Source organism: Pseudopipra pipra, chromosome 16, assembly GCF_036250125.1.
Source record: "Pseudopipra pipra isolate bDixPip1 chromosome 16, bDixPip1.hap1, whole genome shotgun sequence".
NCBI classification, from domain to species: domain Eukaryota; kingdom Metazoa; phylum Chordata; class Aves; order Passeriformes; family Pipridae; genus Pseudopipra; species Pseudopipra pipra.
In genome coordinates this window covers 3645933-3671928 of record NC_087564.1, presented here as the reverse complement: position 1 = coordinate 3671928, position 25996 = coordinate 3645933, and the positions used below count along the sequence as shown (strand labels likewise).

Here is a 25996-nt window from a genome sequence, read left to right as displayed (position 1 = left end):
ATTCGTTTCACCATCTGTGCGCACCATGTTCAGTTGGCAGCACGATGTCCAACAGCCACATCACAAATTTTGGAACCGTACGACTCGTGCCACTCTCACTCTGTAAAACCATCTCGCAGTGCACAGCCCTGCCCCTGCTGAGGAGCGGCAGTCCTGGCTGTAACTGCTGGACATCTTAACCGTACACAGTGTCACTACACCTGCACTGAACAGCTATTTAGGCAACATTTATACTTTTTTTTTCCTGACAGAAGCGTGCAGGAGAAAACACTATGATAAATCGCCAATAAAATCAGCAAACATCGATGACTTACAGGCAGGTAGTTTCCCGGCAGTTAAACATCTGCACCCTTTCAACCGGCAACTCCTCTGAGCCCCGACTGCCCATGTTTCTTGTTGTTCCCTGTGCTCGGGAGCCCCCTCCCGTGCCGCCCTTCTCCCGCAGCCCCTTCCGCACGGCGTTTCGCAGGCGACAGCGGAGCGGGCGCGGTGGCCCCGAGCCCCGCGGAGCGCCCGGGGCTCAGCAGCGCTGCCCTGCCCGCCGGCTCCCGGCCGCTCCAGCCCCAGCCCCGCTTGCCCCGCGGCCCCGGCCCCCCGAGAGTCCCCCCTGCGCGGGCACTCCGCGGGCGCGCATCCCTCCTCCCGGCCCGCCCCGGGAACTTTCCGGCCGCGGAGCGGGGCCAGCGGGGCCACCGCGCACCTGCCGGGCTGCCCCGCTCCGAGCGGCCCCGCTGCCCCCGCGCAGCCCCGGCCGAAACTCACCATAAAGAGGCGAGCGCAGGCGAAGGGTCGCGGCGCGTCTCCCGTCCGGGGGCGGGCGGGCGGCCCCGCCGGGCGAAGCGGCTCCCGCAGCCCCGTTCCCTCGCCGCGGGCAGCGCCGCCGCCCCGGCTCAGCGCCGCATGCCGCGCCCCCCGCCCGCCGCGCCCGGCTCCCCCCGCACCGGCAGCGGGGCCCCTGCCCGGCCCGCCCGCGACCTCCGCGGGCAGCGGCGACAGCCCGGGGGCGGCCCCGCCGCGGCGGTGCCGGGAGTGGAGCGGGCGAGCGGGCGGCTCCTCGCTCCGCTCCGCGCACCGGCCGGACAGACGGACCTTCCCGGGGCGGAGGCGCTGCCGCTTCTCCAGCCGGCGCGGAAAGTGGCTCCGGCGGCGGCGGGCGGGCGGAGGTGACCTTCAAGCCCGGCGGGGCGGGCTGGGGCGGGGGTGGGGGGAGAGCGGAGAGCGGCGGGGGAGCCCCTGCGCCGGGGGAGGCGGCGGAGCGGGAGCGGCGGCGGAGGCGGGATGCGGGATGCGGCGGGACGGCGGCGCGGGGCCCCCGGGGGGGAGCGGGGGCTCCCCGGCGGGTGGGGGCGCGGCCGCGCCCGGGATTTGGGATTGGCGGCCGCGCGGCGGCGCCCGGGAAGCCACGGGGAGCGGAGAGCGGCCCCCCCGCACCTGCGGCGGGGGATGCGCGGGATGCGGGGGATGCCCGCGGCCGGGCGCGCTCCGCCGGGGCGGAACCTCCTCGGGTCACCGGCGGCGCGGTGGCAACTTTGCGCCCTCGGCCCGGAGAGCTGCGAGATCCCCCGGCCGGAGCGCGCAGGGGCTGTCACCGCTGGGGCGGGAGGCAAACACACACACGCATCTACACAAAGCGGCGCTGGGGAAACTGCTGATTAAAACGATGCCCTTGGCGAGCCTCAGCCATCTCTGTGCTTCCTCTCCTTCCTCTTTGCCCAAAGGAAACCAAATCTTACAAGATTTCTAATGCGCAGAGCATCTCGCAGCATCCCTAACCGCATGGATTGCTCTTAAATTAGGCTGACGGCGGCTATTAGCGAGAAAGTTTGAGGGAAATAATAAACATCAAGACCTGTCAGAACAATGCCTCGTCCTTCTCTATACGTTAGGTATTGAGTCTGTAACGATCAAACATTTTTGTGCTGCTCAGCCTTCAGTTACAATAAATTAATGCCACTGAGACTGACTTCAGCATGTAAACTGCTATCAATCACAGATGGGTAGTGTGAGCATCACACAGATGTGCTACCTCCTGTGGTTTAGGAGCAGGGAGTTGTTTCAAGCATGGAGATGGAAATGCAAACCTGTAACAATCAGGTGATAATGAGGAGGCAAGCTCTAAATCATAAGCGTGGGATTCCTTAAAAAAAACTTTAAATTAATAACCTCCCTATAAACTCTTTCATCTCTGTAGAAAATAAAGCCAAATATTCTTAAGTTCAACTGCAGTTCCCACATCTATCATGAAGAGAAGTACCTCAAAAGCACATAACTATATCCCCTTGCCTCTCCTGACAGATTTGGGGCTTGGCCTATTTCTGTTGCTATTTTAAGGCCCAAGGTATGATCCTGGATCCCCTAAACATGTAACTCAGCGGAACTGCTCAGGAATGTTCCTTTGCCAAGTCAGACCAGTTTATGAAGCTGGGTATTTTTGAACAGTAGCTTCAGAATTTACCATTCCTCATCAAACATGAAGCAGTGTTAAATTAACAGCTGGAAAACTTTAGCTCCACCTTGTTTAAATCTGTCAGATTACTGGCAGGGACAAAGACAGTCAAACATTCATTTTCAGGATCCAAATGTAACTTATCAAGTTATCACAACAGATTCTCTTAAAATGTGTGTCCCACTCCCTGTGAAGTTCATATAAAGATCCTTGGATGGATCTTTAAATCCACACTGTGGGTTTCCTTCACTTCTGTTTTCAGCCTTCCAGTTCATTCCAAAATCAACACAAAGACGACAGTACGAAGCTTATGTGTCCAACAAATGTAAACTGGGGGTCAAGACATTACACTGAAGTTCTTTAAACTGCTGCAAAATTATCTTACAGTGGGTAACTGGGCACTCTTTGCAGTAGGAGAGACTTAAAGCCATATTTACTAATCTGTCTATGATAAAGTGATCCTAGTAGAAGCTTAGCAAGTAGAAATGAAACACAACGCTGGAAATATTTCTTAACCCCTCCCTAATTTGTATATTTAGGCCCTCTTGTAGGAAAATAATTTTCAACATTCTGCTTAAATATGACTGACTACATTGACAGGTTTGCCATATGGCCCAATTCCTGCTACTTTGTCAGCACTTTTTAAAGACTGAACTGATAAAAAAAACCTGAAAGATGAACCTCCCTGTAAAAAATGTCCAGCCTTTGATATGTGCTGATGCAGTATGAGGCAAACTTTCTTCCTGGTGAAATTTTTGCCATTAGGTTATTTAGGGTCAATCCCAGCTCACACAGAGCTGACCACTGATTGACTCAGAGCTGTGTCAGATTCTCTTGCCCATAGGCCCAAAGACCCTTGCACAGGGCCATGCAGCAGTTTAATGAAACCTTGGAAGGAAGGACCATCTAGTGCCTTCCCAAGTGAAACAGCCTGGAATTCCTTTCTTTTTCCCAAATAGGTGATTTTCAGGGTGGCACCAATGCAAACATTTTTAGGTATCTCAATTTCCTTCAAAATCTGACCTGTAGTCTTCCACTGTCCACTCACCTCTCTGTACAGCTGGCAGCCTCAAGAATGAAGAATTAAAACTGTTTTAAGGTGCTAAAAGAATAAACAGGTGAAGCTCACGCAAAAACATGAGCTAAATCAAAATCCTCCATGAAGGAACACAGAAATCTCACAAACTGGACTTGCTAACAAGTTTTCTTCAGGCATTTGAGCATTCCTGATGAGTAAGGAATACTCACTGGAGTATTGAGGACTACTCACAGGATTAAAACTAAATCAGGTCCAGGTGTTTGTTGCTTTCATCTGGCCTTGATTACAGAAACAGGTGTATGTTAAAAGATCAGAGCTTGTCTTTTGCAGTCCCAACACCTACATACTCTTCTTTTGAATAAATCCTGGCAAAAAGGTTCTCTTGGCTTGTTTTTCATGTCTGTTTTCCCTTTGTTCCCTTCCCATGAAAGAACCTTGAACTCCAAGTCAGATCTTTCTTAAAAGAACTCCTCCATACTCAAAACTTTGCCATCGTTATTATATAGAGACTTTGTTTATATATTGTTATATAGAGACTTTAGACTTATTTTATATATATAAGACTTTGCCATCATTATTATGTACAGACTCCCAGCTGAGGTGAAAGTTTTGGTGGAAGAAATAACTGTTGATGAGAAGAAAGGACAGACAAATGATGAGCAAAGGACAGATAAATGATGAGCAAAGAGAAGCCAGCAGAGAGTGTCAGTCTCACATGGGGCAGTGGCAGAGCAGAGAACAGCACCCAAATATTGTCTTTTGTCCCAGAGCTCCAAGCATTACAATATTTCCTTTCCTAAGCCTGATGTATCCAAATGTACCTGCCTGTGCATCTCTTAGAACCACCTGCAGAAAGATATGTTGCTATTTATTCATCTTTGTAATAGACAAACCATTTAAAGCACATGATTAAAAAAAAATATGCTGGCAATTCTACCCCAAAGTCACCATTGTGTGAAGCCTGACAATTCTCAGTCATTTCTATTTACAAAGAAAACACACAGATTTAAATATAATTGGCTAGTCATGCACTTAAACAAGTTACTTTGAAAGGGGATATTTTCCAATTGAATTTAAATTATCAATGGCAAGAGAACAAAATAAAGGTCAGGCAATGAAAGGCTCTGTTGAAACATGATGTTTTATACACATTCCCAGTTAGGGATTAATTCTTAAAATATTTTTTTAAAAATTCTTTTCTGAACAAAAGCCTATTTACGGTTTTATTAAAATTGGAAATGTTTTTCCCTTTATAGTAAAATGTTTTCAGAGTTTATTTCCAAATTTGGGAACTGGCGTGTGATTGTTCTAATCAAGAGATCTTAAGAAAGCAGATCTATGGTATGGTGGAAGATGAGCTGGAGATAAAAGATGATTTCTTGGAGAAAATAATTGTTCTGAAGAGCAGACGAAGTCAATGCTGCAGATGCTGTCTCAAAAGAAAAAAAAGAAATCAAGAGAAAAGCGGTAAAAAATTTATTTGAAGTCTTCAAATATAAAGATTCCATGTATTTGTAAGGAAGATATAAATAGTACATACATATTTAATGCTTTAAAAATTCATAATGTACTCGCAGCAAAGAGCATTTCTAACAAATCCACAGATGCCACAACACAGAAGCCATTTGCAGTGAAGTGGGTGAGCTTAAAAGAAAGTAAATCCAATTGAGGTGGTTGCTGATGTATCACAAATTTCAGTGCCATAAACACTTGGGGAATCATTTTTAGAATAATTATGCCGTGGTATATCCTTGGGGAACAGTCCACTGGCAGTTAACCCTTAGGACATTGAGCAGAAAGCCTTGGTGGTGTCTTGATTCTTGAAATTCAGGATAAAACAGGAATCAAACTTAAGGAAATGGAGAAATCACCTTTCACAGACAAAACATGAAAAAAAAGAAGATGTAGCACTCTGTACATGTACCCCACTGGTGGTGGTGGGGTTTTAGTTTAATCTCATGTTTCTTAAGTGCTTTTAGACAATTTATAGTGTCTGAGCTCTTGTTTCCTGGATGGTTTGTTGACTGCAGTTGAATAAATTGTGTGTGTGTGTGTGTGTGTATGGTCAGATTAATGAATCCAGTTAGACCGAATTTCTCCTTCTCTTGTGCATTGCAGAGCAAGGATTATTTGCTGCAGATCAAATACTGGTGTCTGAATAATTCAATGTTTTTGTCTCCATGTCAGAAGAAGGAGTTAAGCTGTTGCTACATTTTGTTCATATCTTTCTACTTAGGAGAATAATTCTGGGATATTTCACCCACACTTTTAAGTTATTATTACAATATTTCATATTTCAGTCCTAAATAATAAAATGAACTATATTCACACAGATTTAAGACCTACTTAATTAGACATTCATAGCTATTTAGTAGAATCATTGAGTAGCAAGATAATACTTCCATTTTTAATGCTCTAATAGCAGCATCTTCATGTGCTTGCATCTACATATCTATAAAATTTGAGAGTTTCCAACTTATTTGCCTGTGATAAAATGCTGATCTCTCTCCTTTCTCCAGGGAGTTGTTTTTTTCCCTGTCCCCTGACTTTGACTTACAGCATATGTACCAATCCTCTTGAAGAAACATCTCGAAGAAGCAACTGCACACCCAACTCAGCAGCATCTCCTGATTTTTATCACTCTGCTTTATCTCCAGGTTATTTTGGGAGCACCTTGGGACTGAAGACCATTCAGATAGGGCTGATGACTTATGGCTTTATATGTGGTTAAAAGGTCAGGCTGGTTCAACTGACCTTTCCTGGAGGAAACCTCTGGGTGTGCACGTTGTCTTTTTGCTGTCCCGTGTGGAGGGATGGGGTCACAGATCAAACATTGTCAGGTTCTGTGCTTCCCTTTCTGCTTTCACTTCCATTTATATTTAGGCAGGGCTAGGCAAGTGTTGACAGGAATTGTTAAAAGCAACGGTGTCAGCTTTTTCTCCTTTATGTTAGGGACATTTGGAAGGGAGGAGACAAGCCCTGCTACTGAAAGAACCAGAGCAGGACTCCGGAAAATTTCAATCCAACGCCATCTCCATCTGACTCCTGAGGATGCCACTGCCAAAAGCACTTTCTCTTTGGCTCTCCGAGGGTTTTCTTCCCTGTACAATGAGAACAGTGATCCTGAGTTTTGTTGTAAAAGAGCTGCTGGACCTGTGTGTGAACACACACAGCCAGGCTCCTGAGGAATTCTGTGCTGCTCCTGGGCCAAGGGGCAGGTGCTTCTTTTTAAGGAAAGCAAATATTGCAGATGCTGCAGAAAGGCTTTGTAGTTCTTGTCAAAAATATGGGTACCCTGCCAGACTAGAGGGCACAGGCATCTGCTCAGTAATAATTCCTGGGGAATGGGTGTGAGCTGGAGAGTCCAGTTAAGCAATTTTCGAAGACTTTCAGGGCCTGTTTAGTGCTGGGATATGTTGTCTTTGACTCTTCCATTGCCATAGCAGGATTCAGGGCAATGGAAGGACTGGCAGTTTTTGTGGTTTCTCCAGTGCCACTTCTTTTGATCATGCCATAACTAATAAACTTTTTACTCTAGAATCATTTGTACAGGTTTGGAAGTACTTCTTCCATAGTTGCAGACTATGCAGTTTATTCTTTCTAGAGCTCTCTGACCAAATGGGCATCTGTGCTGACATTTGCACCACAACCTCTGCCTTTTCCCCCTAAATTTGAGGAACTCATTAACACCTGCGTTTTTGTACAAGAAAAATTACAAATTCTTATTTGAAGTGTTAATTGAAATTCTCGTGCTCAAAGACAGAATTTGAAAATATCTTTTGTGAGAATTATTTGATTCTCAATCCCCTAAAACAAGTTTCGAGCCAGACATTGTAGTTCATTAATTACAGGATTTTAGAATCCAGTCTGAACCTGCCCCTCAGTCTAACAGTATAGTTCTGGAAATACTTCAGAACTGAAGATAGCAAATCCTGGAGTGTGGACTAACATAACTGAGAACAACTTGCCTAAGGTCACATGTTTGCAGCAGAGAAGGGATTTAAAACAGTTTTATCAACAACAAATACAGAGCAGCTATTGTTTAGCAAAGAGAAATAAAAAGAAATTCCCTGAAAATAATAAAATATTTCCCCAAACTTTTATCTGTGAATCCATATTGCTTTAGACAGAGAATCACGCTGAAAAGAGGCCCATTATAAATAAGAGAGAGGAAAAAAACCTGCAGAGGTGCATTCAACTCCCTTTTAAGGGTAGAAACTCCCAGAAAATCCAAGAGCTGCAAAAAGTCAGATCTGCCCCAATCTCTGACTGCACATCTTTGGGAATTAAACTACAGTTACAGAAATAGGTAATTTCTTTCTAGTATTTTTATCACTAATGTATTCACATCTCTGCTCTCATATGTGGAATATATATTAGACTCATAAAAATGAATTGAAATTTACTATTTCCTGGATTATCTTATTCCAGTTAAATCCTCGATTCATGAGGCAATTGCTGAAGATAAATAGAACTTCATGAATTGTTCATAAACTGCACAAATTCACGAGTTAGAGATGAAAAATGTAAGCCCACAGAACCCTTCATCTGTAGGCCACAAATTCAAGCCCAGGTTTGAGATCAGCAGCGACCAAGATCCATTTTCATCTTATCACCTGAAGGCTTTTTGGTCGCGTTTGTGAACTCAGTTTGTACCCTCAGTTCCATCTTTATAGGATAAGTGGCCACATAAATAATTCACTGGAACTTGTCAGAAACAAGAAGTTGTGAAATGTAAAGTCTCCTTCATCCATCCCACTGCATAAGCAGCACACAGGAGCTAATTTTCTAACCTTTCACTAAGCTGTGCGTGAAATGACATACAGGAGTTCTTGCACATTTTTAATAAAATAAAGCTCCTCAAATATCAATTCTTTCTAATAATACACTCCTCTGGAAATACCACCTTTGTGGGTTTTCTGTTCTTTATTGGAAAATTATTAGGAAAACTTTTTCACCAGGGACCTTTGGCTACGCAACTGTTATAAAAAAAGCTTTTCCCTGAGGGAATAACTTTGATTTTCTGCTGTTAGAGAGGAGCACGTCAGAGGCAGATGTACCTGAAAGCAAGCACAGAAGGGCAGGGGGAACATGCCACTACTTGCTTTAAGTTTTTCATGTTTTTTGTGTTGTGGGTTTGGTTATTGGGATTTTTAATATGATAACATGTGGAACTTTAAACATTTCTTAGGATGTGTGAGAAGAAGACATGGAGATTGACCCTCCCCTTTCTCCTGGCAGCACTCTGGCAGTGATCCTACAGAACATGGAATAATAGAATCCCAAAATGCTTTGTGAGATCCTTGTTCATCTGAGGAGAGTGGAGAATCATAGAATGATTTGGGTTGGAAGGGACCTTAAAGACAATCTTGTTCCAACCCCCCTGCCACGGGCAGGGAACCTTCCACTGGACCAGGTTGCTCCAAGCCCTGTCCAACCTGGCCTTGAAGCACTTGAAAAACACAACATTGAGCCACTTGATCTGCAGCAATTTGGGTCTAATGACTTTTAGCCCGTGCTGTGAATGCCAGCTCCTCTGCAATGTTGTGTGAAATGAAGAGGTGCTGAAAGCCACTAATGCTTGGCTACAGTCTGTACTAAAAATTAACTCTACCTGGATAGTCACTATGTTTATTTCTATAACTACATCCAGGAACCAGTGTTTTAAATAAATCAGATTTTTATAAGATTTTATGTCAGTTTAAATACTTTGCCTCTGCATAATCTGTCAGAAGAATTTTCCTGGGAAGGTGATCAAAAGCAGGCATTTATTTTTCGCTTACCATGTTGATTATATCATCCCATCACATTGAGACCTTAATCAAAAAAATAAGATTTGTACTTGTGAATGAGTTTGCATCTGCACAGAGCATCACTGGAGAACCATGTCCAGTGCCCTCCATTTGTCCCCATTCACTACACTGCATTCAGATTATTAGAAATTAAAAATTACAGTACAGCTGAAAATTACTCTTCTACTTCTGTTTTTAGAGCAAGTGAAAATTTATCCTCCAGGTAGTCTCCTGGTAACCTCCAGGCTGTCCAGATGCAGACAAGTGTGGAAGTGATTTGAGAATCATCCCTGTGCCTAAAGGTTTAATTAAAAAAAAAAAGAAAAACAACAAAGAGAACTCCCTAAGTCACTTGGGTCTACAAAAACAGTCAACACACAAACATACAACATCAGGCAAAGTTATACAGCTCTGGCTATTTGGGCTGTGCCTGTCTTACTAAAGGCAGTGTTTTTATGGTACAAATCATGTTGAAATAATGAACCAGAAGTGACAATAATTATCCTGCAGCCACACACCCCTCAGAGCTGTGAGACACGCCCAAGGTTTTCTAAGGTGTGTTTACAGCCAGTCAGCAACTACAGGAAATATCACATCAATACATGGGGCAAACTGATGCTTAACATGATTCTACAAACCATCTTTGCAAATTGCCTTTATGCAAATCAAAGCCACACTTTAATTGCTTTAAATATCATAAGGGATTAAGCAATTATATTTTTTTATATAAAAGAGTCAATAAAAAGAAATACCCTTTTTTTATCTACTACGTGGACTTAATTATGAGTTGAAGTGTTAATGAACCTGTAGTCATTTTACACTGTGAACAAGACAGACTGTACAGGCTGAGCAGGACCTTGTGGAACAGGAATTTCAGTGAGAGTTCAACTGGGCCCCTGCTGCTCCAGAAAACCCTTCAGGTTACAATTCATTCCTTGAAGAAAGGAGTTTTTCAACCTGGCATGGTGGTAAGAGCTTCCAAGGTTCTTGAACCTTTTCGCAATGAGAGCTGGGCCCCTAAACCACTTGAAAATTCTACAGGTTTTGCAGAAAAACTCACTTGATTAATCTCTAGCAGACTCTGTGAGGTTAGTGACTAACTGTGAGGGGCCACTACTAATTTTTGTTATTAACCTCATTTGATAGAAAGATAATTTGTTTCTCCATTAACGTTAATCCCTTTAAAATATTTCTAGTGGTTCTTCCATTAATCCATGCCCTTTATTTGATTGCAGGGAGACTAATTGCAGAGCAAGATAAAGCTTTGTATGAATGTCTGGAAAAAAAAAAATAACAAAAAAACCAACCCTGAATTTATCTTTAACAAAAAGGTTTTCTTGAGAGAGGAGCATTTCACTACTTTAATGTTTCCCAGGCCTGAAAAGGGGTGGACTGTGAACCCTATAAGGATTCCTAGGTAAAAGAGTCCAGCAGCACATAAAACTAGAATTTTTATTGTATTCTTACACCAAACACAGTTAAAATCCTTCAGCACTTTTAAAATAAAACCAAAACTTGATGGGTAGATAATATTTTCCTTGTAACTGCTGAGAAATAGATGAAATAAAACCACTATTTTTCCTCCTTTCTTTGTACAATACTGGCCTCGTCTTTCTAGAGTAGTAATGGAAACTGTAATTTCCTGGGATTTGGTAAATCTGGGAACACGATGGCATAAAAATTTCATCCTGTTAATAAAACAGACGTAACACTCTGACCTGCGTGGCAACAAAAACAAAGACCTTTTGCAAGGACCATTGGTTTCGGTAGCATTTTGGGAGCTCATGTCACCTTCATTTTAAACTCAGCAACACAACCATCGATTTAATTAGGTGGGAAACAGTGACAAAGGCATGGGAATCGATTTGGGATGGAGAAAGTACACATTTTGGGTGAGTTTTCCCCCTGAATTGCTCATTAACAGACCAGTTAATACTGCCTTATAAGTAGCTGTGTTTAAATTTCCATGTTAACACACAGAAAAACTGTAAGACCTCCTGCATCGATGAACTGCTTCCTAAACATGTAGGGAATCAGGATCAGAAAATTTCCTGACTGTATTGCCAAGCCTCCTGTCCCAGCTGTGAGGATGAGTGTGAAGGCCTGATGTCCCAGTGCTCCATGCCCCAAAGGGCACATAAAGCATACAAAATCCAAGGAAGAGGATCCCTGGTTTACGTAAGCTTTATTAAAACCTTAATTTGGCATAAATGGGGAAGTAAAGTGAATGGTGAAGAGCAAATCTGACCCCACAAGCTTCTGTAATGACCTCTCCTGGCAGGTGCCACCCCTGCAGCCCCTCAGCTCCCAGAACCTGGCCGTGCAAACCCAGCTCAGCAGCGAAGCCTCTCAAGAAAAAGTTTGTGCACTGATCACACTTGGGCTGGTTTTGATGGAAATTGTTCAAACCAGCTAAAATGAAGACAGCAAAGTCCTCCTTTATTGAAATTGCCTCATTATGTGCAGCACCTCCCATGTTTATCACCACAGCTGCACGTTTGCTGTCGCTCCCGAGGAATAAACAAAACCCCTTTGCACTTCCCTGTCGTTTATCTCATTTATCTCTGTCCCACGAGTGTCCCTGACACAGACCCCACTGTTCAGTCCCTCTTTCCCCTCTCTGCTCACTGGAGCCACGAGCAGCTGAACCCACCATGGCTCCCCATGCAAAGCTCACTGTGTTTCCAATATTGTGTCCTGGTTCTGTTCTCAGTCAGGCCACTAAACCTGTGTTTGAAAGGCACCAACACAGTAAAGTGAGTTCCATAAAATTTAACCTTTGCCTTTACCCATGAGAATTAAAAATCTATGCAAATTCTCCAGTGAGGGGTAATTCCTTTACAACACTGACAAAATCCCTCCCCCTTACCCTTTTCTTGACTTTTCGGCTTTTAACTCCTTAAATATAAAATTCTTGCACTCATCCTCTCCCTTTTATCTGTTTCCTCATTTCTCTGTTTCATATTATTACTATTATTTCACTACAGTTGCTTTGTTTCCTTGTATTCTGCTCTATTTTACATCTTTTTTTTTTCCACCAAACGACCTCCTATGAATTGAGTGCCAAGAGTGAAAGCTCCACCATCTCAGCACTCCTGAGCAGCAGAGGGGACAGGAAGTTTTGAAGGGGTCTCATGATTTATGTATTTTCACTGAGCATTCCTCACCTTCTGTAAAGTGTCAGAAAATAATGAGGTGATGAAAAGTTTGTGAAACGGGCTGTGAAAGGCCATGTGTCAGACATGGTACTCTGGTAATCCACTCACAGGACCTCTTTGTATTCCCTTTTCCATCAAACTATTCCAAGGTTTTCAACGAAAAGTACAAGACTGGACTTTACTGCAGTAAATAAATAATGCATTAACTTTTTTTTTTGTTATCTTTAGTAAATATTGTTCATTTCTACAATGTAAAAGTATTTAAACCTTATGAACCTCACAATAAGGAGAAAATTGTTTTCCTAAACCTCTCCAAACAAGGCTCATGATCCATCTAAAGGGGGTTATTACACCTATGTAGCAGTGTTGGAGCTGAAGGAGCACACAAAATATTTGTTCTAAAACATCTACCAGGGCCTCACCAAGAGAAGTTCAAGGCACCACCAGCTTGGCCTGTGATGGCTGGAACAGTTTGGGGTTATTTCACAGCCTTTCTGCAGCAGTAGATTGAAAACCACCTTCAATGTGTCAAATTAACAAACAATAAAACCCCTTCAGAGACTCAGGAATGCAAAAGAGGAATTTGCTGTCCTTAATCAAAGGTGCAATTATATGTAAAAGTGAATTTTTTTCCTTTACTTTTTTGAGAGCCTTTATTTAGAAAGCAACAGACTACTCTCTTGCAAACTGTCAACTACTGACTTACAAAGCACTGAAGTATTAAAAACTACTCTTAAACCATTTCAAATGTTGATCATTACCCAAAAATCAAATAAAAAAATGCCCAATTAAAACAGAAATGTTAATTCCTAAGGTATTGTTATTCACCACCTTTTTTAACCTCATGAAATCTGACTCCAATCAGAGAAGATTCTGCCTGTTGTACCTGCTAAGGTAAACCCAAATTCTCCCAACCATGACTGTGCCCTCACAGCCAGCTTATATTTTTATAACTTCATCATACTGTCAGAGAATTCCTATCTTATTTATACAGCTGCAGAAAAATCAACCCAGACCAGTTCTGAAAAACCTGCAAGCTGTAAACCATTCCAAAATAATAAAGAACCCGATCACATTATCACCCTATTAAAATACATATACTTACATCTGCTCATTAACAGTTTACAGTTCTGCTGAGGTTTGCATTCATGAGGTGCAATGAACAAAACTGCTATAAATTTTAAAGGGATTTACAATTATTTTACCCCGTCCTGATAATAATAGAAAGACTATTCTTTGAAAGTAATAGAGCAGAAAAATAAGGCTAGATCTTGTCTCAGGTCATATAAACCATCATTTAAAGACTATCAGTGTGTTGTGGTTGTTAGAGGCAGTGACACAAAACTAATTTATGGTGACCAGGCAGAAGGCATCCAGCTGGAGAAATCCTCCCCAATAATCAATGACAAAAGAGTCACCTCAGTCGGGTTTTCACTGCAAACCGAGACAGGTCTGACACACTCTCCTTACCCACTCACTCCCCTGCCAGAAAGGGAAAGCTTAGATGAACTAATTAAGCCTGGAATTATGTAGCACCTGGAATATTCACCCAAGATACAAATGCTCCTGAGCCAAACTTGCCCAGTCGCTTGCCCAGACACACACATTTTTTAGTGTTCTGGGTGAAATCCTTACAAATAAAAGCACCTGCTGTATCTTTATTTAAGGCAAAAATGGTGGGAAGCTGTGGCAAGTTATTGGGTAAAAATCACCTGTGACAACAAGCAGTGGTTTACAGTTAGAAGTCTGATATTGCACACTTCATTATATAGAATTCCAGGTGATTCACTGGAATTTCTTCTGTCCTAGAGTAGAGTGACTTATGATTTTGAAAAAAACTATAGGAATAAATAGACATCACTGCTTCCATCTGTAGATGCAGCTTTGTGCTGCATTTAATAATCATTCAGGTGAGAGTCAGGTAAAGTAGGTAAAATAAAAATTGCTTCCAATTTTGAAATCACAAGCTACATAAATACAATCTTTCTTTCCTGTGACAATCCATAAGCCTTTTATACAAAAATCTCAGCAGACTGTAGAAACTGAGGGCAGCCTACGTTTAAATTTAGGATTATCTTCCCTTTTTGAGAATTGAGTGATACTTAAAATTCTAGTTTCCCATTTATGACATTCTCAGTTAGATAATATTTACAATAAAACTAAAGCACCTGCACGGTTTAATAGTGTACCATCCAAAAAACTATTTTATAGAGAGGATAAAGCCATTGTGATCACACCCTATTTTGATGAAATTATAGAAACTTCACCCTTAGGAACAAAACAAAAATTAGCATGAAAAAATCTGGAAAACTTAGTATGTTTTATAGATCCAGCTCACAGCATATTTGTACTGAAAGAGGGCAAGTAGGTCCTGTTTCTTTAGCATTTGCTCTAAAAATCCAATTATTGTCATTGTCAGCTGAAAATATAATGAAAGAGAATATACATGGAGCCAGTGCTTTCTACATTATGCTGAAATAACCCAAAAATATATTTTGCTTCAGTTATCACCTGTCCTATTAGATACTTGCAGAGGTTTTAAGAAAGGAAGTTTTTTATGCTATGGAAAAATTGTATTACTGCATTACATCCATGGTAATATAGCTACACATCTCTGTATTTGCAGTACACGGCACTCACTCAAATAAATAACAGTTTTTAATTTCCTTCAAAAGAAAATTTCCTCAGAAAGGTTTGAAAGTCATCTCTTAAAATCTGGTATCAAAAATATGAATCATAATGTTTAGCATATGACATAATATATAACATTTAGTGTAGAATGAAAATCAAATAACCAACATAGCAGAATTCCATGAGAAAACTCTGAAGTGCTGTTCATATTGGTAAGTGTCCTCAGTGATTATGGACTAACAATTACTTTAGTCTCTACACTCAGTTCCTCAGTTGGAAGGCAGTGTATCTTTCATTTAATTGTCAAAAAAAATGCCCAGAAATGATCAGTACCAAAGGACAATTAGCCATGACAAGCCACACGGACTTCCCTTTTTTCTCACCTCTAACATCTTCCAGCAAGCAGATAATGCCTTTGACAGAAGAAATTTTGATACTTTGCTATGAAATTTTGCCATCTCTTTCTGTGAATCAGGGCTGCTGGATTGTGTTACATGGAGGGAGTCTTTACAACGTGGGAGCTGTTCCTCTTGGCCTCCACCTTCGTGCCATGATCCCATGAGAGTGTTCCTAATGTGGGAAAGTATGACTGAAATGAACAACAGGGTGGGACAACTCACAGGAAAATGGGGAGCAAGGAGAGAGATCCTTGTTCATGTGAGGAGAGAGGAGAATCACAGAATGGTTTGGGTTGGAAGGAACCTCCAAGACCATCCCATTCCAACCCCCTGCCAAGGGCAGGGATACCTTCCACTAGACCAGGTTGTTCAGAGCTCTGTCCAGTGTGGCTGTGAACACTTTCAGGGATGGGGCATCCTAAACCTCTCTGGGCAACCTGCTCCAGAGCCTCACCACCCTCCCAGGGAAGAGAAAGCCCAGTGGTCAAGGCCCCCCAGATTCCATTTCTGTAAAGGCACCTGCACCTTGTCACGTACAGACAAGCTCTCAAAGGGGGGGGAACCCCTAGGGCAGGGAGAAAAATGAAATGATGTTTTCTGTGAAAGCCTGCACTCTATTTGACAGTTTCTAGAAGTGATAGATAACAAAATTCAGGGTACCTATTGATGCTTTGGCTGGTTTAGGTAGCCAGCCCAGGCAAAGGGGGTTGTTCAGAGAGCAAGAGAGGCCAGAGGAGAGCAGGAGCCTAATAAATGGAACTTCTCAAAGAAAGGCTTGTTTCTTTTTTTTTTTTTTTTTAAACAACTTATGAATATTATCCAGTGGTTTCTGTGCACAGGAATTAGAGTGAAGCAAGGGCACAGCCACACCACAGTACCAGCAGATCCTGGGAGCAGTTCCCCAGCCCCAACCCACAGCTGGGGTGGCACCACGCAGGTCACAGCACTGCTTTCTCTAACATTTTCCACTTCACCCTTCAACCCTGATTCATGAGTCACACGTTATAATCTTGCTGCTAATTCTCATTTAATATGGAACTGGTAACAAGTTTTGGTTGGCATCGTTCCACAGATGAATTGTACATTTTTCACTGTGGGGAAAAAAAAAATATTAGAAGAGTAAATGGAACAAAGGCTGCAGAGGAAACCTGAGGCACTAACCCCTACAGCAATCCTATGGCTTCTGTCCCATTTCCACTGATAAATTTCTTACAAATGTATAGGCATGAACTGCAGCAGAAGATTTCATGCTTATATTGATGAGATTAATGGACTATTATCTCATTGCCAAGATTAGTTAGAATTGATTTTATGGCCCCTTTCCTCTCACGGGTTTCGAGCTCTGATTAAAGAAAGGCCTTGGCTATAACATCTACACCTGAACTCTGCCAAATTTGGGCCGTGTTTCCACACAGGCTTTTTTTTTAGGGAGCATATTCACGTTTAAGAAAACATTTGCACGAGCCAAACACCCCATTTTTTGCAGCATTCTTCCTCTTTCGTATTTCTTTTGCCCTTTTATGCTCTGAGAAGTGCAGCAGCAAAGGAGCCTGGTGCTGATGCTGTATCACAGCAGTACATCACTGGGAATGGGGCTTTCACGGGGTGTTTTAAGGATAAGGGGCTTTAATGATGCTTTCCTCAAAGCCACCACCAACCCCAACCCCATAACAGAACAGCAAATAGCCTGCATGTTCTTTACTGACTCACTAGAAACACCCTCACATGGCAGTGGCAAAGCAGAGAGCATAGACTTGGAATCTGGAGATATAATTTCTTATATGGTAAAGAAATGAAATGAAACAATGGCACTTCTGGTACTCTCACATGCCTTCACAGAAATGAACTACAGAACCCTCTTATTCTGCACAGAGTTTTAAGATTACTGCTGGTTTTGGAGGATTACCTTGGCTGTGGATATAGTTTTAAAATGATAAATTACTTAGCTGATTAAAACCGGAATAAATGTTTAGCTGACTAATTTCATCTAGAAATAGTAGTATATCATTGGTAGCTGAGAGAGAAGCAGAGTGAAATATAAATATATCAGCAGAACTACATTTCCAACCTGACACTAAAGAAAATCACTATCCATCTGCTCCTATCACATGTTTGAGCATGGCCACTGTGGTAACACATACCCCTTTCTATAGTATAAATTTATTTGTATTTTATTTTGTATTTGTATTTATTTTCTATTACCCAAACATGCTAGAAATCCTTATATACGTGTTCATTATTCTATTTTTCAGCATGCAATCCTAACTGCAATTCTGAAAAGAAGTCTAAAACAACTGTTAGAATAAACTATTTTACATTGTTAATATTATTATAACATTTTTAATTATATAATTAAATTTTATTTATACACTATTTTTAATTATACACTAATATATTTATATTCTCTTATAGCCTTATGGTTATATAGTTATATACTAATGTGGCCCTATATACAGAAGTCAAATTTTTACAACCAGTTTGAAGGCATTTGGTGCTAGATAAATACCAGATTTAAGAAAAAAAAACAACTTGAAAGAGAAAGGTGGGGCAAATATTTTGTATTTTGTGCAGGGGATTTCACATGTTATCACATAAGTTATGCCTTAAGGGTTTGACCCCCAGTCCAGCCTGTCTGATAAAACTGTTCAGACACTGCTGTGTGGGCTCAGCTGACATTGGCACCTCCACCCTGAAATCAAATACCTGAGGTGAAACCAGCCCTGCATCCCCAGAGGAAGATGGATTTGATGACTCAGGAGGTTCCAGCAATTGCAGCTTGCAAGGGACAAATTTGCAGCCATCTCCCCCTCCCAGCTGAGCTGCAGGCCTGGAGAGAAGTCATTTTAGAAACACATCTAATCCAATCCTGTCCAACGTGTCAGGCAAATTGAAGGGAGACAAGTACATTCAGAAACAGGCAGCTGAAATGAACTTCACACATGAAATCAATCTAACAACCTCAAAAATAATGCATTTGGTGACTCATCTGAATGTCAGAACATCAAGAGCTGAAGAAGGGAGAGACTGGAATAACAAAGTCCTGAGGAGTGCAAAGGAACGTCCCCATCCCTCTGCTCACAGAGGGAGGAACAAACAAACAAAGGCTCCACAGTGCACAAGGATGCCTGGGAAGATGGAAGAAATAAAAATAGAGTATCAAAGTCTTCATGGAAAAAATATTTCATCCTTTCGATTGTACAATCAATGATAAAAATACTTATAGACAAGTGAAAGCAAAAATACATGAGAAAAGCAGCCACTGTATTTCTGAGATAGATATTCACTGAAATGTAGTGCACAGCCCAATATTAAATAGTGTTACAGTCCAGATTCTCCTCTGAGAACTGTTCCTGAGATAGAGCCTTGCAGTAAGACTTGCCATCTCTTCCATATAGTGATCACATTTACTAGCCTTTCATTAAATGGCAAAAATTAATTTTAAAATTGATTAAAATTGCCCCTGACAAAAAAAAAAAGAAAAAAAAAAAAGAAAAAAAAAAGAAAAAAATAATTTATTCTATAATAAAACCCCTTCCAGTTGGCCAGACCAATCTGGTAATGGGAAAAATGCCTCCTTCCTAAATGCAAAGATGATCAACCAGACAGACACAGATTCTCCAGATCCAACCTTATTCTAATTCCAGGGATGTAGAACAGTCCTTAGGGTTGAAAAATACAGTAGGCCTTGCTAAATTTGTGAGTTTTAACATTCTGCCCTGGATCCTCCTGTACTCAGAAAAGCTCTGTCCTCTAAAAAGGTGAATATTAAATCACATGTCATTTTTTCAGTCTTTGTTTTGGCAGAATTATGAGCCCATTAATAACAAAGAAAATACCTGAATATAAAAAAGCCTGCAAAGTTTTAGCTGAAAATTGTTCAGCAAAACAAAGCCGAGCTCTGGTTGTACCTTAGGATTGCATTATTTTTTTTTTGCCTGATTTAAAAGAAGCAAAAATAAAAATTCCAATGCAAGGTCAGCAGTGAAAGAATAATGAAACCACACCTCTAGACATGGATCTACATAGGGCACAGGAGGAAAACTTCCTCAGTTCCCAAATGTGAAGGGCTGACCTCCCCTGGCCACCTCATATCCCCCCAGCCACTCTCCCTCCCCCTCCTCAGGGGGAAAAAAATTATCAGGACAGGGGGAAAAAATAAGATGGAAAAGCTCAGGGGTCAAGATTAAAACAGACAATTCGTTTACCAAATACTGTCATGGGCAAAACAGGCTTGACTTGGGGACAATTAATTCAATTTATTGCCAACTGGAATGGTGGGAGGCAAAGACAAGAGCTAAACCAGCTTCCCCCTACCCCACCTTGATGTTTTTTCCCCAGGCTGAATTTCAGTCCTTCACACCCGACTCCTCTCCTTCCTCTTCCCTGGAGCAGTGGGGGTTATGGGCAGCACATCCTGCTCCTCTCAGCTGCTCTTTTTCCATCCCATTTTTCCCTCCTCCACCACAGTCTCCCCAGGGGCTTCCAGGGAATCCCTGCCCGGGGGCTCTCAGGGAGCTACCCCCACCTAGAATATTTTTTTTTTACCCTCACCATCAATTCTCTCCCTCTTTGGTGTTTTTGTGGGTGTTTTTTGTTTGGTTGCTTAATTTTTTGTGGGTTTTTTTTTGTGTTTGGTTTGGTGTTTGGGTTTTTTTGGAATATCATGAACACGGATTCTCTCTGAAACCATTTGCTCTGGCCCTTCTTTCTCCTACCCTGGCCTAGAGCTCATATACTCCCTCCTGTCTTTAGCCAGCTTTCCCACATTTAGGGACTCTTAGGTGAGCCTGGCAGAATGTGAGCATTAGCTGACCCCCTATAATAACAGTTTTCTCCAGAGGGTCCTTACATTTACTTTATTTGTCCTTTGCACTTATTCAAGCCAACACAAAGGTACCACAGGGCAGTGGTGAAGCAGGACCTAAATTTTAATTCTCATTCTAGACCCTTGATTGGTTTTATTCCACTAGAGGCAAGCTCTCAAGACATAAACAGAATTAAAAATGCATGGACTGCACTTAAAACTTAATATAATAAATGAAATGTGATACTGTTACTTAATAGCCTCAGCTATTGAAAGTTCAAAGCCATCCTGTATTTCAATTATAAAATGAAACATCGTTGTGTTCAAAGGAAAAACATCCACTGAGACACAAAAATCCCTTCTGGAGGTTTTCTTGTGCTATTTCCCTATTTTTAACCCAGAACTCCAGGGGAGGTGCTGTCAAATATCAGACCCATTTGGTTCACCAAACCAGGTTATCAAGGTGACCTAATTTAATCTCTCACTGATGAGGACCTTTCCATGAAAGACTCCACAGTCTCCAATGGTTTACTCTGCTTTAGTCTATTAAGCACTGAAAATTAATAGGGCATATTTCTTTATATTCCTAAAATATCTTAATTAAAAATGCTTTAAGAAACACTGTTCAGCTGCCAGCTGGGGTGGACTCACCACACCATGAATATTCAGGAAACATGTACAATTTAAATGATTTGCTGTGGAATGTCTTGATCCAAGACCCTACACATGGTGCAAAAAAACCCCCTACTTAACCAAAAAATAACATCCTGCAGAACCCCAAGTGCAGCTGTCACAGGTATGGGCTCTCTCACAGATTTTATTATGATTATTGTGAAGTCTGTTCTTTTTCATTGCAGGTTTAATTCACAATATTTGTCTGTTTTTAAAAACTGTGATGCAGAAGATACAATTACTGATCATCTGTGCAGGCACTATAACGTGCACAATATAAATTTACAGCACAGACACAGAAATCACCACAGTAAACAGTTTTTGTAGTGATTTTACCCTTTTTTAAATGTGTTACCACAGAGGTGCCACAGCATCACTGATGGATCAGCTCTGGGCACCAGCAGGTCCAGTTTAAATTATCTGAAACCAGCTCTGCCCAAAATGGGATTAGCTCCTGATCTCTCCTCCCTACAGCCCCCCACTACCAAAACCTTGCCACATAAATTCAGAATGCTTGGATAACATATAATGGAGAAAAAAAATACTGAGAAAGCTAAAAGACCTCAATGAGGTTAATAAGAAATATCTGTATCACATAGATCACCTACTGTGTGTTGCTGTAACTGCATCAGCAGTGCAAAAAGGCAAGTTCCACTCCTAGCTGGAATTTTTCAAAGGCTAAGGCGTAACTAAAAGCAGCTTTCTCTCACCCTTCATTCGCCAAAAGACCTTCATCAGATTTACCATGAAAAAAAAGCAAGTGCAGAAAGAGCAAAATGGCCTAGAGGTCTGTAGAGTTGTCATGAGTCAAAGCATGACCAAAAATACATTTTTGCAGTGAACTTTTCAAGCCTGACTGTCTGGGACTTACATGATAGAAAGCAAAAACGTTGGAGATGGCCATTGAAATATTCCATGTGTGTGCAGACACTTCCTACTGCTTCTCTTTCCTCCTGTATCAATTTTTGCCAACGAAAAGGGAATGGGGAAGGAGACATCACATGTCCTTTGATGAACAACTGTTTCTTATAATGTATTATATAAATACACCTTTTATGACTTTTTTTAAGCTCTGATACATGGTGGTGTCACATCTGTACAGACAATGATTGTTTGGGTGATATATATCTCTATTTTTATGTATCTATGATACATTTCTGCATTGTTAACATGCACACACCAGAGCAGCTACACACTACAATCAAGAGTGTAAAAAGTAGATTGAATGGCTGCCAAAGAACAATTAAAAGCATTTCAGTTGACCAAGCTTGCAATTTAAATTCATTTGAAGCCATTCCCACTGCATGCTCTGAAGCAATTAAAGGCTGTTGCAGATGCTCTCTTGGATATAAACAGGATGAGCATTTGTGTTCTTGTCTGAACTGTAAGAAGTTGTTTTACTCTGCTTACACTATAAAAATCCATCTAACCAGGATTATTAGAGGTTAGTGGAATGTCAGACTCTGGAGTCACTCTGGTGTGTTATTGGGATGGCAGGCAACTGAAAACTGCATCAGTGCCCATGGATTCAGTGCTGAGTCATGGAAGTGGGGCAAACCCTTATTTCCAGCTACAGTATGAACAGAAGGGGAAGAATCCCTTTACCAGGAAAGTGGAGGTTGGTTTCAAGATATGATTTTTATAGCTAAGCTTTAAAAAAAAAAAAAAAAAGAAAGAAAAAGAAAACTGAAACCAAGTTGTAGTGGTGTCTTGGGCTACCAACAGTGATCCAAAACTGTTGGTAGACAGTTGGTAGACACAGAGAAGTGTCTCATACCACTATTTTATAGTTCCCAAGCCAGCAGAGAAAGTTCATGAGCTTATGCTCCATGGTGAGTCAATCCTGGGCTAGAGCAGTTCTGACTCCACAGTTTCCCCTGCAGCTGACTAACAGTATCCTCAATCTGATTTTCTATTTTTGCATTTTTTGAATAAGTAATTCTTAGCTTTTAAGAAAAAAAAAACCAACCTTTAGTATTTAAATTTTGCTACTTCACTTTTTTTTTCCCCCATAATGTAGGATCCTTATCCTTCCTTCTCTGTTTTGGTTTGGCAGGTCCATTCATTCCTATATACTTAAAAAAAAAATCTGATATTAAGTAGGATCCTACCAAGTGTGTTGAGTCTAAACTCTGGGATCCAAGAAAGAGCTGAAAATTCCCTGTGTTGTCTGTTGGTTTTCAGGGTTTCCAGACAGACAAATGTGAACAGGAGGCCACTGACAGCATTTGGTTTACCCACAGTCTGATAAAGAGAAACAGAATCTTCTATAGCCTCAAAATTATTAAATCACATTTGTGTGCTATAAAGAAGACCTTTTGACTGTGCTTAAATAATATTCATAGGGGCTTAAATAGTTGTTAAATAAACTAAGCAAAATCACAGCAGAATACAGGAGAATTCTTTAGAAATGCAGTGCTCAGAGAAAATATTGTTACCAGTGGTAATCCACGAGAACACCAGGGTCAGCTTTTATATTTCTTACTGTCAGGTTATCCCCTAAATATTCAAATTACCTTGTGATTACTGCATTATGTCTTTTGGAAATGTACATTTCTTGAAAATAGCAAAGATGTTGCAATATAAGCAGATAACAGCTCTGTGCTTGAGAGCTGCCCAGCCTGGGGGAGCACACCCAGCAACCAACAGCTCCACAAACACAACCTGCCCTTCTGTGCCTTTAAGAAATACAATTAAACTGGATGAAGACAGAGCAAAGCAGGTAAGGCTTTAGCATTTTATGCTCCAAATGTGGTGATCTTTTGATAAGAGTGATTGATTGTGTCTGGGTAAGTTTGCTTAATATTTGCTGTGGACACTGTCTTGACTGAGGCTCAATCAATCACTTGGAACAGGAAATCAGGGCTAATGCACTAAAACAATATCTGTTATGCACTCAGTTAATCCATCACAGCTCTCCTGGGCTGTGTCAGAAGTAGCCCTGTGAGTGGATGTGGACTCAAAACGGACCTTGGAGCTTGTTTTCAATCTAAAAAAGATTTCTTGATCAACTGCTTATAAAATTTTAACTGTACAGGAACCACATTCTCCACCCCAGGCTGAGCTATGTTAGGAATTTGAAGGAAATAAAATTTGAATAAATCAAATTTAAAATAAATGAGATTTAAAATAAGTGCAGTGTATCTTGTAAATTTTTTTAAATAAAAAAAAATGTATTAAAGTCTGTGGAGTTTGATGTTGTCAAATTTAACAGCAAAAGCCCAGTAGCTTGGGTGGACTTCAATTCCCATCATTCACTATATTATTTTTTCTAATAACTTGCTAAACTCTTTGTTTCTTTGTTTTTTGTTTGTCTTTTTTAAGTGATTGTTAAACTTTAATATGTTTTACATGTGAAATAGTCCCACTGCTTCTAGTTCCTTATAGGTCACAGATAAGCTCACATGGAAAAGTACATAAATACCCTTCAAGAAGGAGAAAAATGTAAATGACTGGGACATTTGTATTTAAGGTGCCTGTCCACATACCTGACTCAGAAGTATAAAACATTGGATGGTTGGAATTTAGGCCTTAGAATAGGAAAAAATTAGGAAATTTCTCCACACGAAAAAGAGGAAACATATCAAATGCAGATTCCTTTCCTAAATTTATCATCTCATTCCTCATATGTTGTAAACATTTAAATTTTTTTAAAAATCGGGAGAAATTTTAAACCCCAAGGAAGAGTGCTCTGTGCAGGGAGACTTACAGGACAAGCACCTGAATGACAGATGTTCTTTTGTCAAGTTCCTCTGAGTTGCTTTTAGTTTAGTTAACTAATGATTTTATCACTTGGTTTAGGACAGAAACAAGCACGTGACTGGAGTTAATGACCTGGTTTCTTCGGTACTGAGCATCAGACTTTTAAATTAAAATTCTCATCTCCAGTGATGTCATGAGTTCCTCTTCTCCTGCAGAATTGCTGTTGTAAAAAGACAGCAATAAAAAATTTGTGATACCTCTCAAATCACAGGTGTCCCTAGAGCAAGGGAGGTGCAGCAACACCAGCCCAGATCAAAGCAGAACACAATTCATGTTCTAGGACACACTGTGTTACACATTGGACATCACAATCTACCAAACTGGCTCCACAGAATTTTCCCCCTCCATTTTCCCTGGAGGCCTCAGGGAACTCAGCTATTTTATATTATATTATATCATCATTACATACTATATTATTATATTTTATATGTATTGTAATTATAATATTCATAATTAACAATAATAATTATATTGTATTATAGGTTGGGGTGTCTTGACTAACTCATAATCATAACAATCATAAAGAACTATTAAGGAAATATTAACCTGTTACTTAAATGAATAATCTTATGTTATGCTGCTTATTTACTGACATGATAATTTGTGCTGTGTATTTAGAACTGACTGTTTGGAACACACAATCAATATATAAAACAGAACTGTAGATCTGCCAGTTGAAATAATCCCCAGAGGAAGGGGCAAAATCCTGTGGAAATCATTAGATTTTGTCACAGAAAAGACTGAGCCTGATGACTTCCTTTGCCTCCTCTCCAAGTCCTTAGAATTCCTAGTACATATTCTGCTTCTTTTGAAACTTCAGGGTGTGTGTGATCATTAAAGACTGATCTGCCCATGGTGCTGTCTACTTTTAAATTCACATGCCCCTTAATCATGACCACGATTTAATTAACATCTGTAGTTCTCGTTCCCTCATATAAATTCCCCTAAGAACACCTGTAGTGAGTCATCAGTGGGAAACTCATAATTTCCCGATTCTTTCATTAGATTTCTCTTTGAAGGACTGGAACTTGCAGAGTTCTCACCCCTGATTTTCTTCATCCACCCTGAACTGTCTCAGAACACTGTCCAGCCTGACATCCCCCTGGGCTGCAGCAACAGCAGCTGTTTGACACCCAGGTTTATTGGGGTTTTCTATTGTCTTCTGGGTGACATTTTGACAATAGCCACTTTTGTGATCCAATCTTTTGCAGGGAACAATTTGCTGCTGTGAATGGGTTTGTGTGTTCTTCTGCAGAGCTTGAAGAACAACATCTATGCACTTTGGAGCTTGTGA

At 41.0% G+C, this 25996-nt stretch overlaps 1 protein-coding gene and 1 long non-coding RNA gene across 20 annotated transcripts in view; both read right to left on the bottom strand.

Annotated features, from left to right (window-relative positions):
* The window catches only part of RBFOX1 (RNA binding fox-1 homolog 1), a 1150020-nt gene that overhangs the window by 798107 nt on the left and 325917 nt on the right, over positions 1-25996 (bottom strand). For 2 of the 19 annotated variants that reach the window (XM_064672752.1, XM_064672758.1), the window contains exon 1: positions 763-882. The exons of 16 other annotated variants lie outside the window; for them this stretch is intronic. In XM_064672752.1, the coding sequence (XP_064528822.1) occupies positions 763-765 (3 nt within the window). In that variant the 5' untranslated portion in view covers positions 766-882. Of the gene's footprint in view, positions 1-762; positions 883-25996 lie in introns of those variants that run through there. One more of the 19 variants, XM_064672762.1, reaches the window with a different exon arrangement.
* LOC135423002 (uncharacterized) overlaps positions 5382-25996 on the bottom strand; it is a 34335-nt gene continuing 13720 nt past the window's right edge. The window contains exon 3 of the long non-coding RNA XR_010434675.1: positions 5382-6586. This is a non-coding gene — a long non-coding RNA (uncharacterized LOC135423002). The remainder of the gene's footprint in view (positions 6587-25996) is intronic.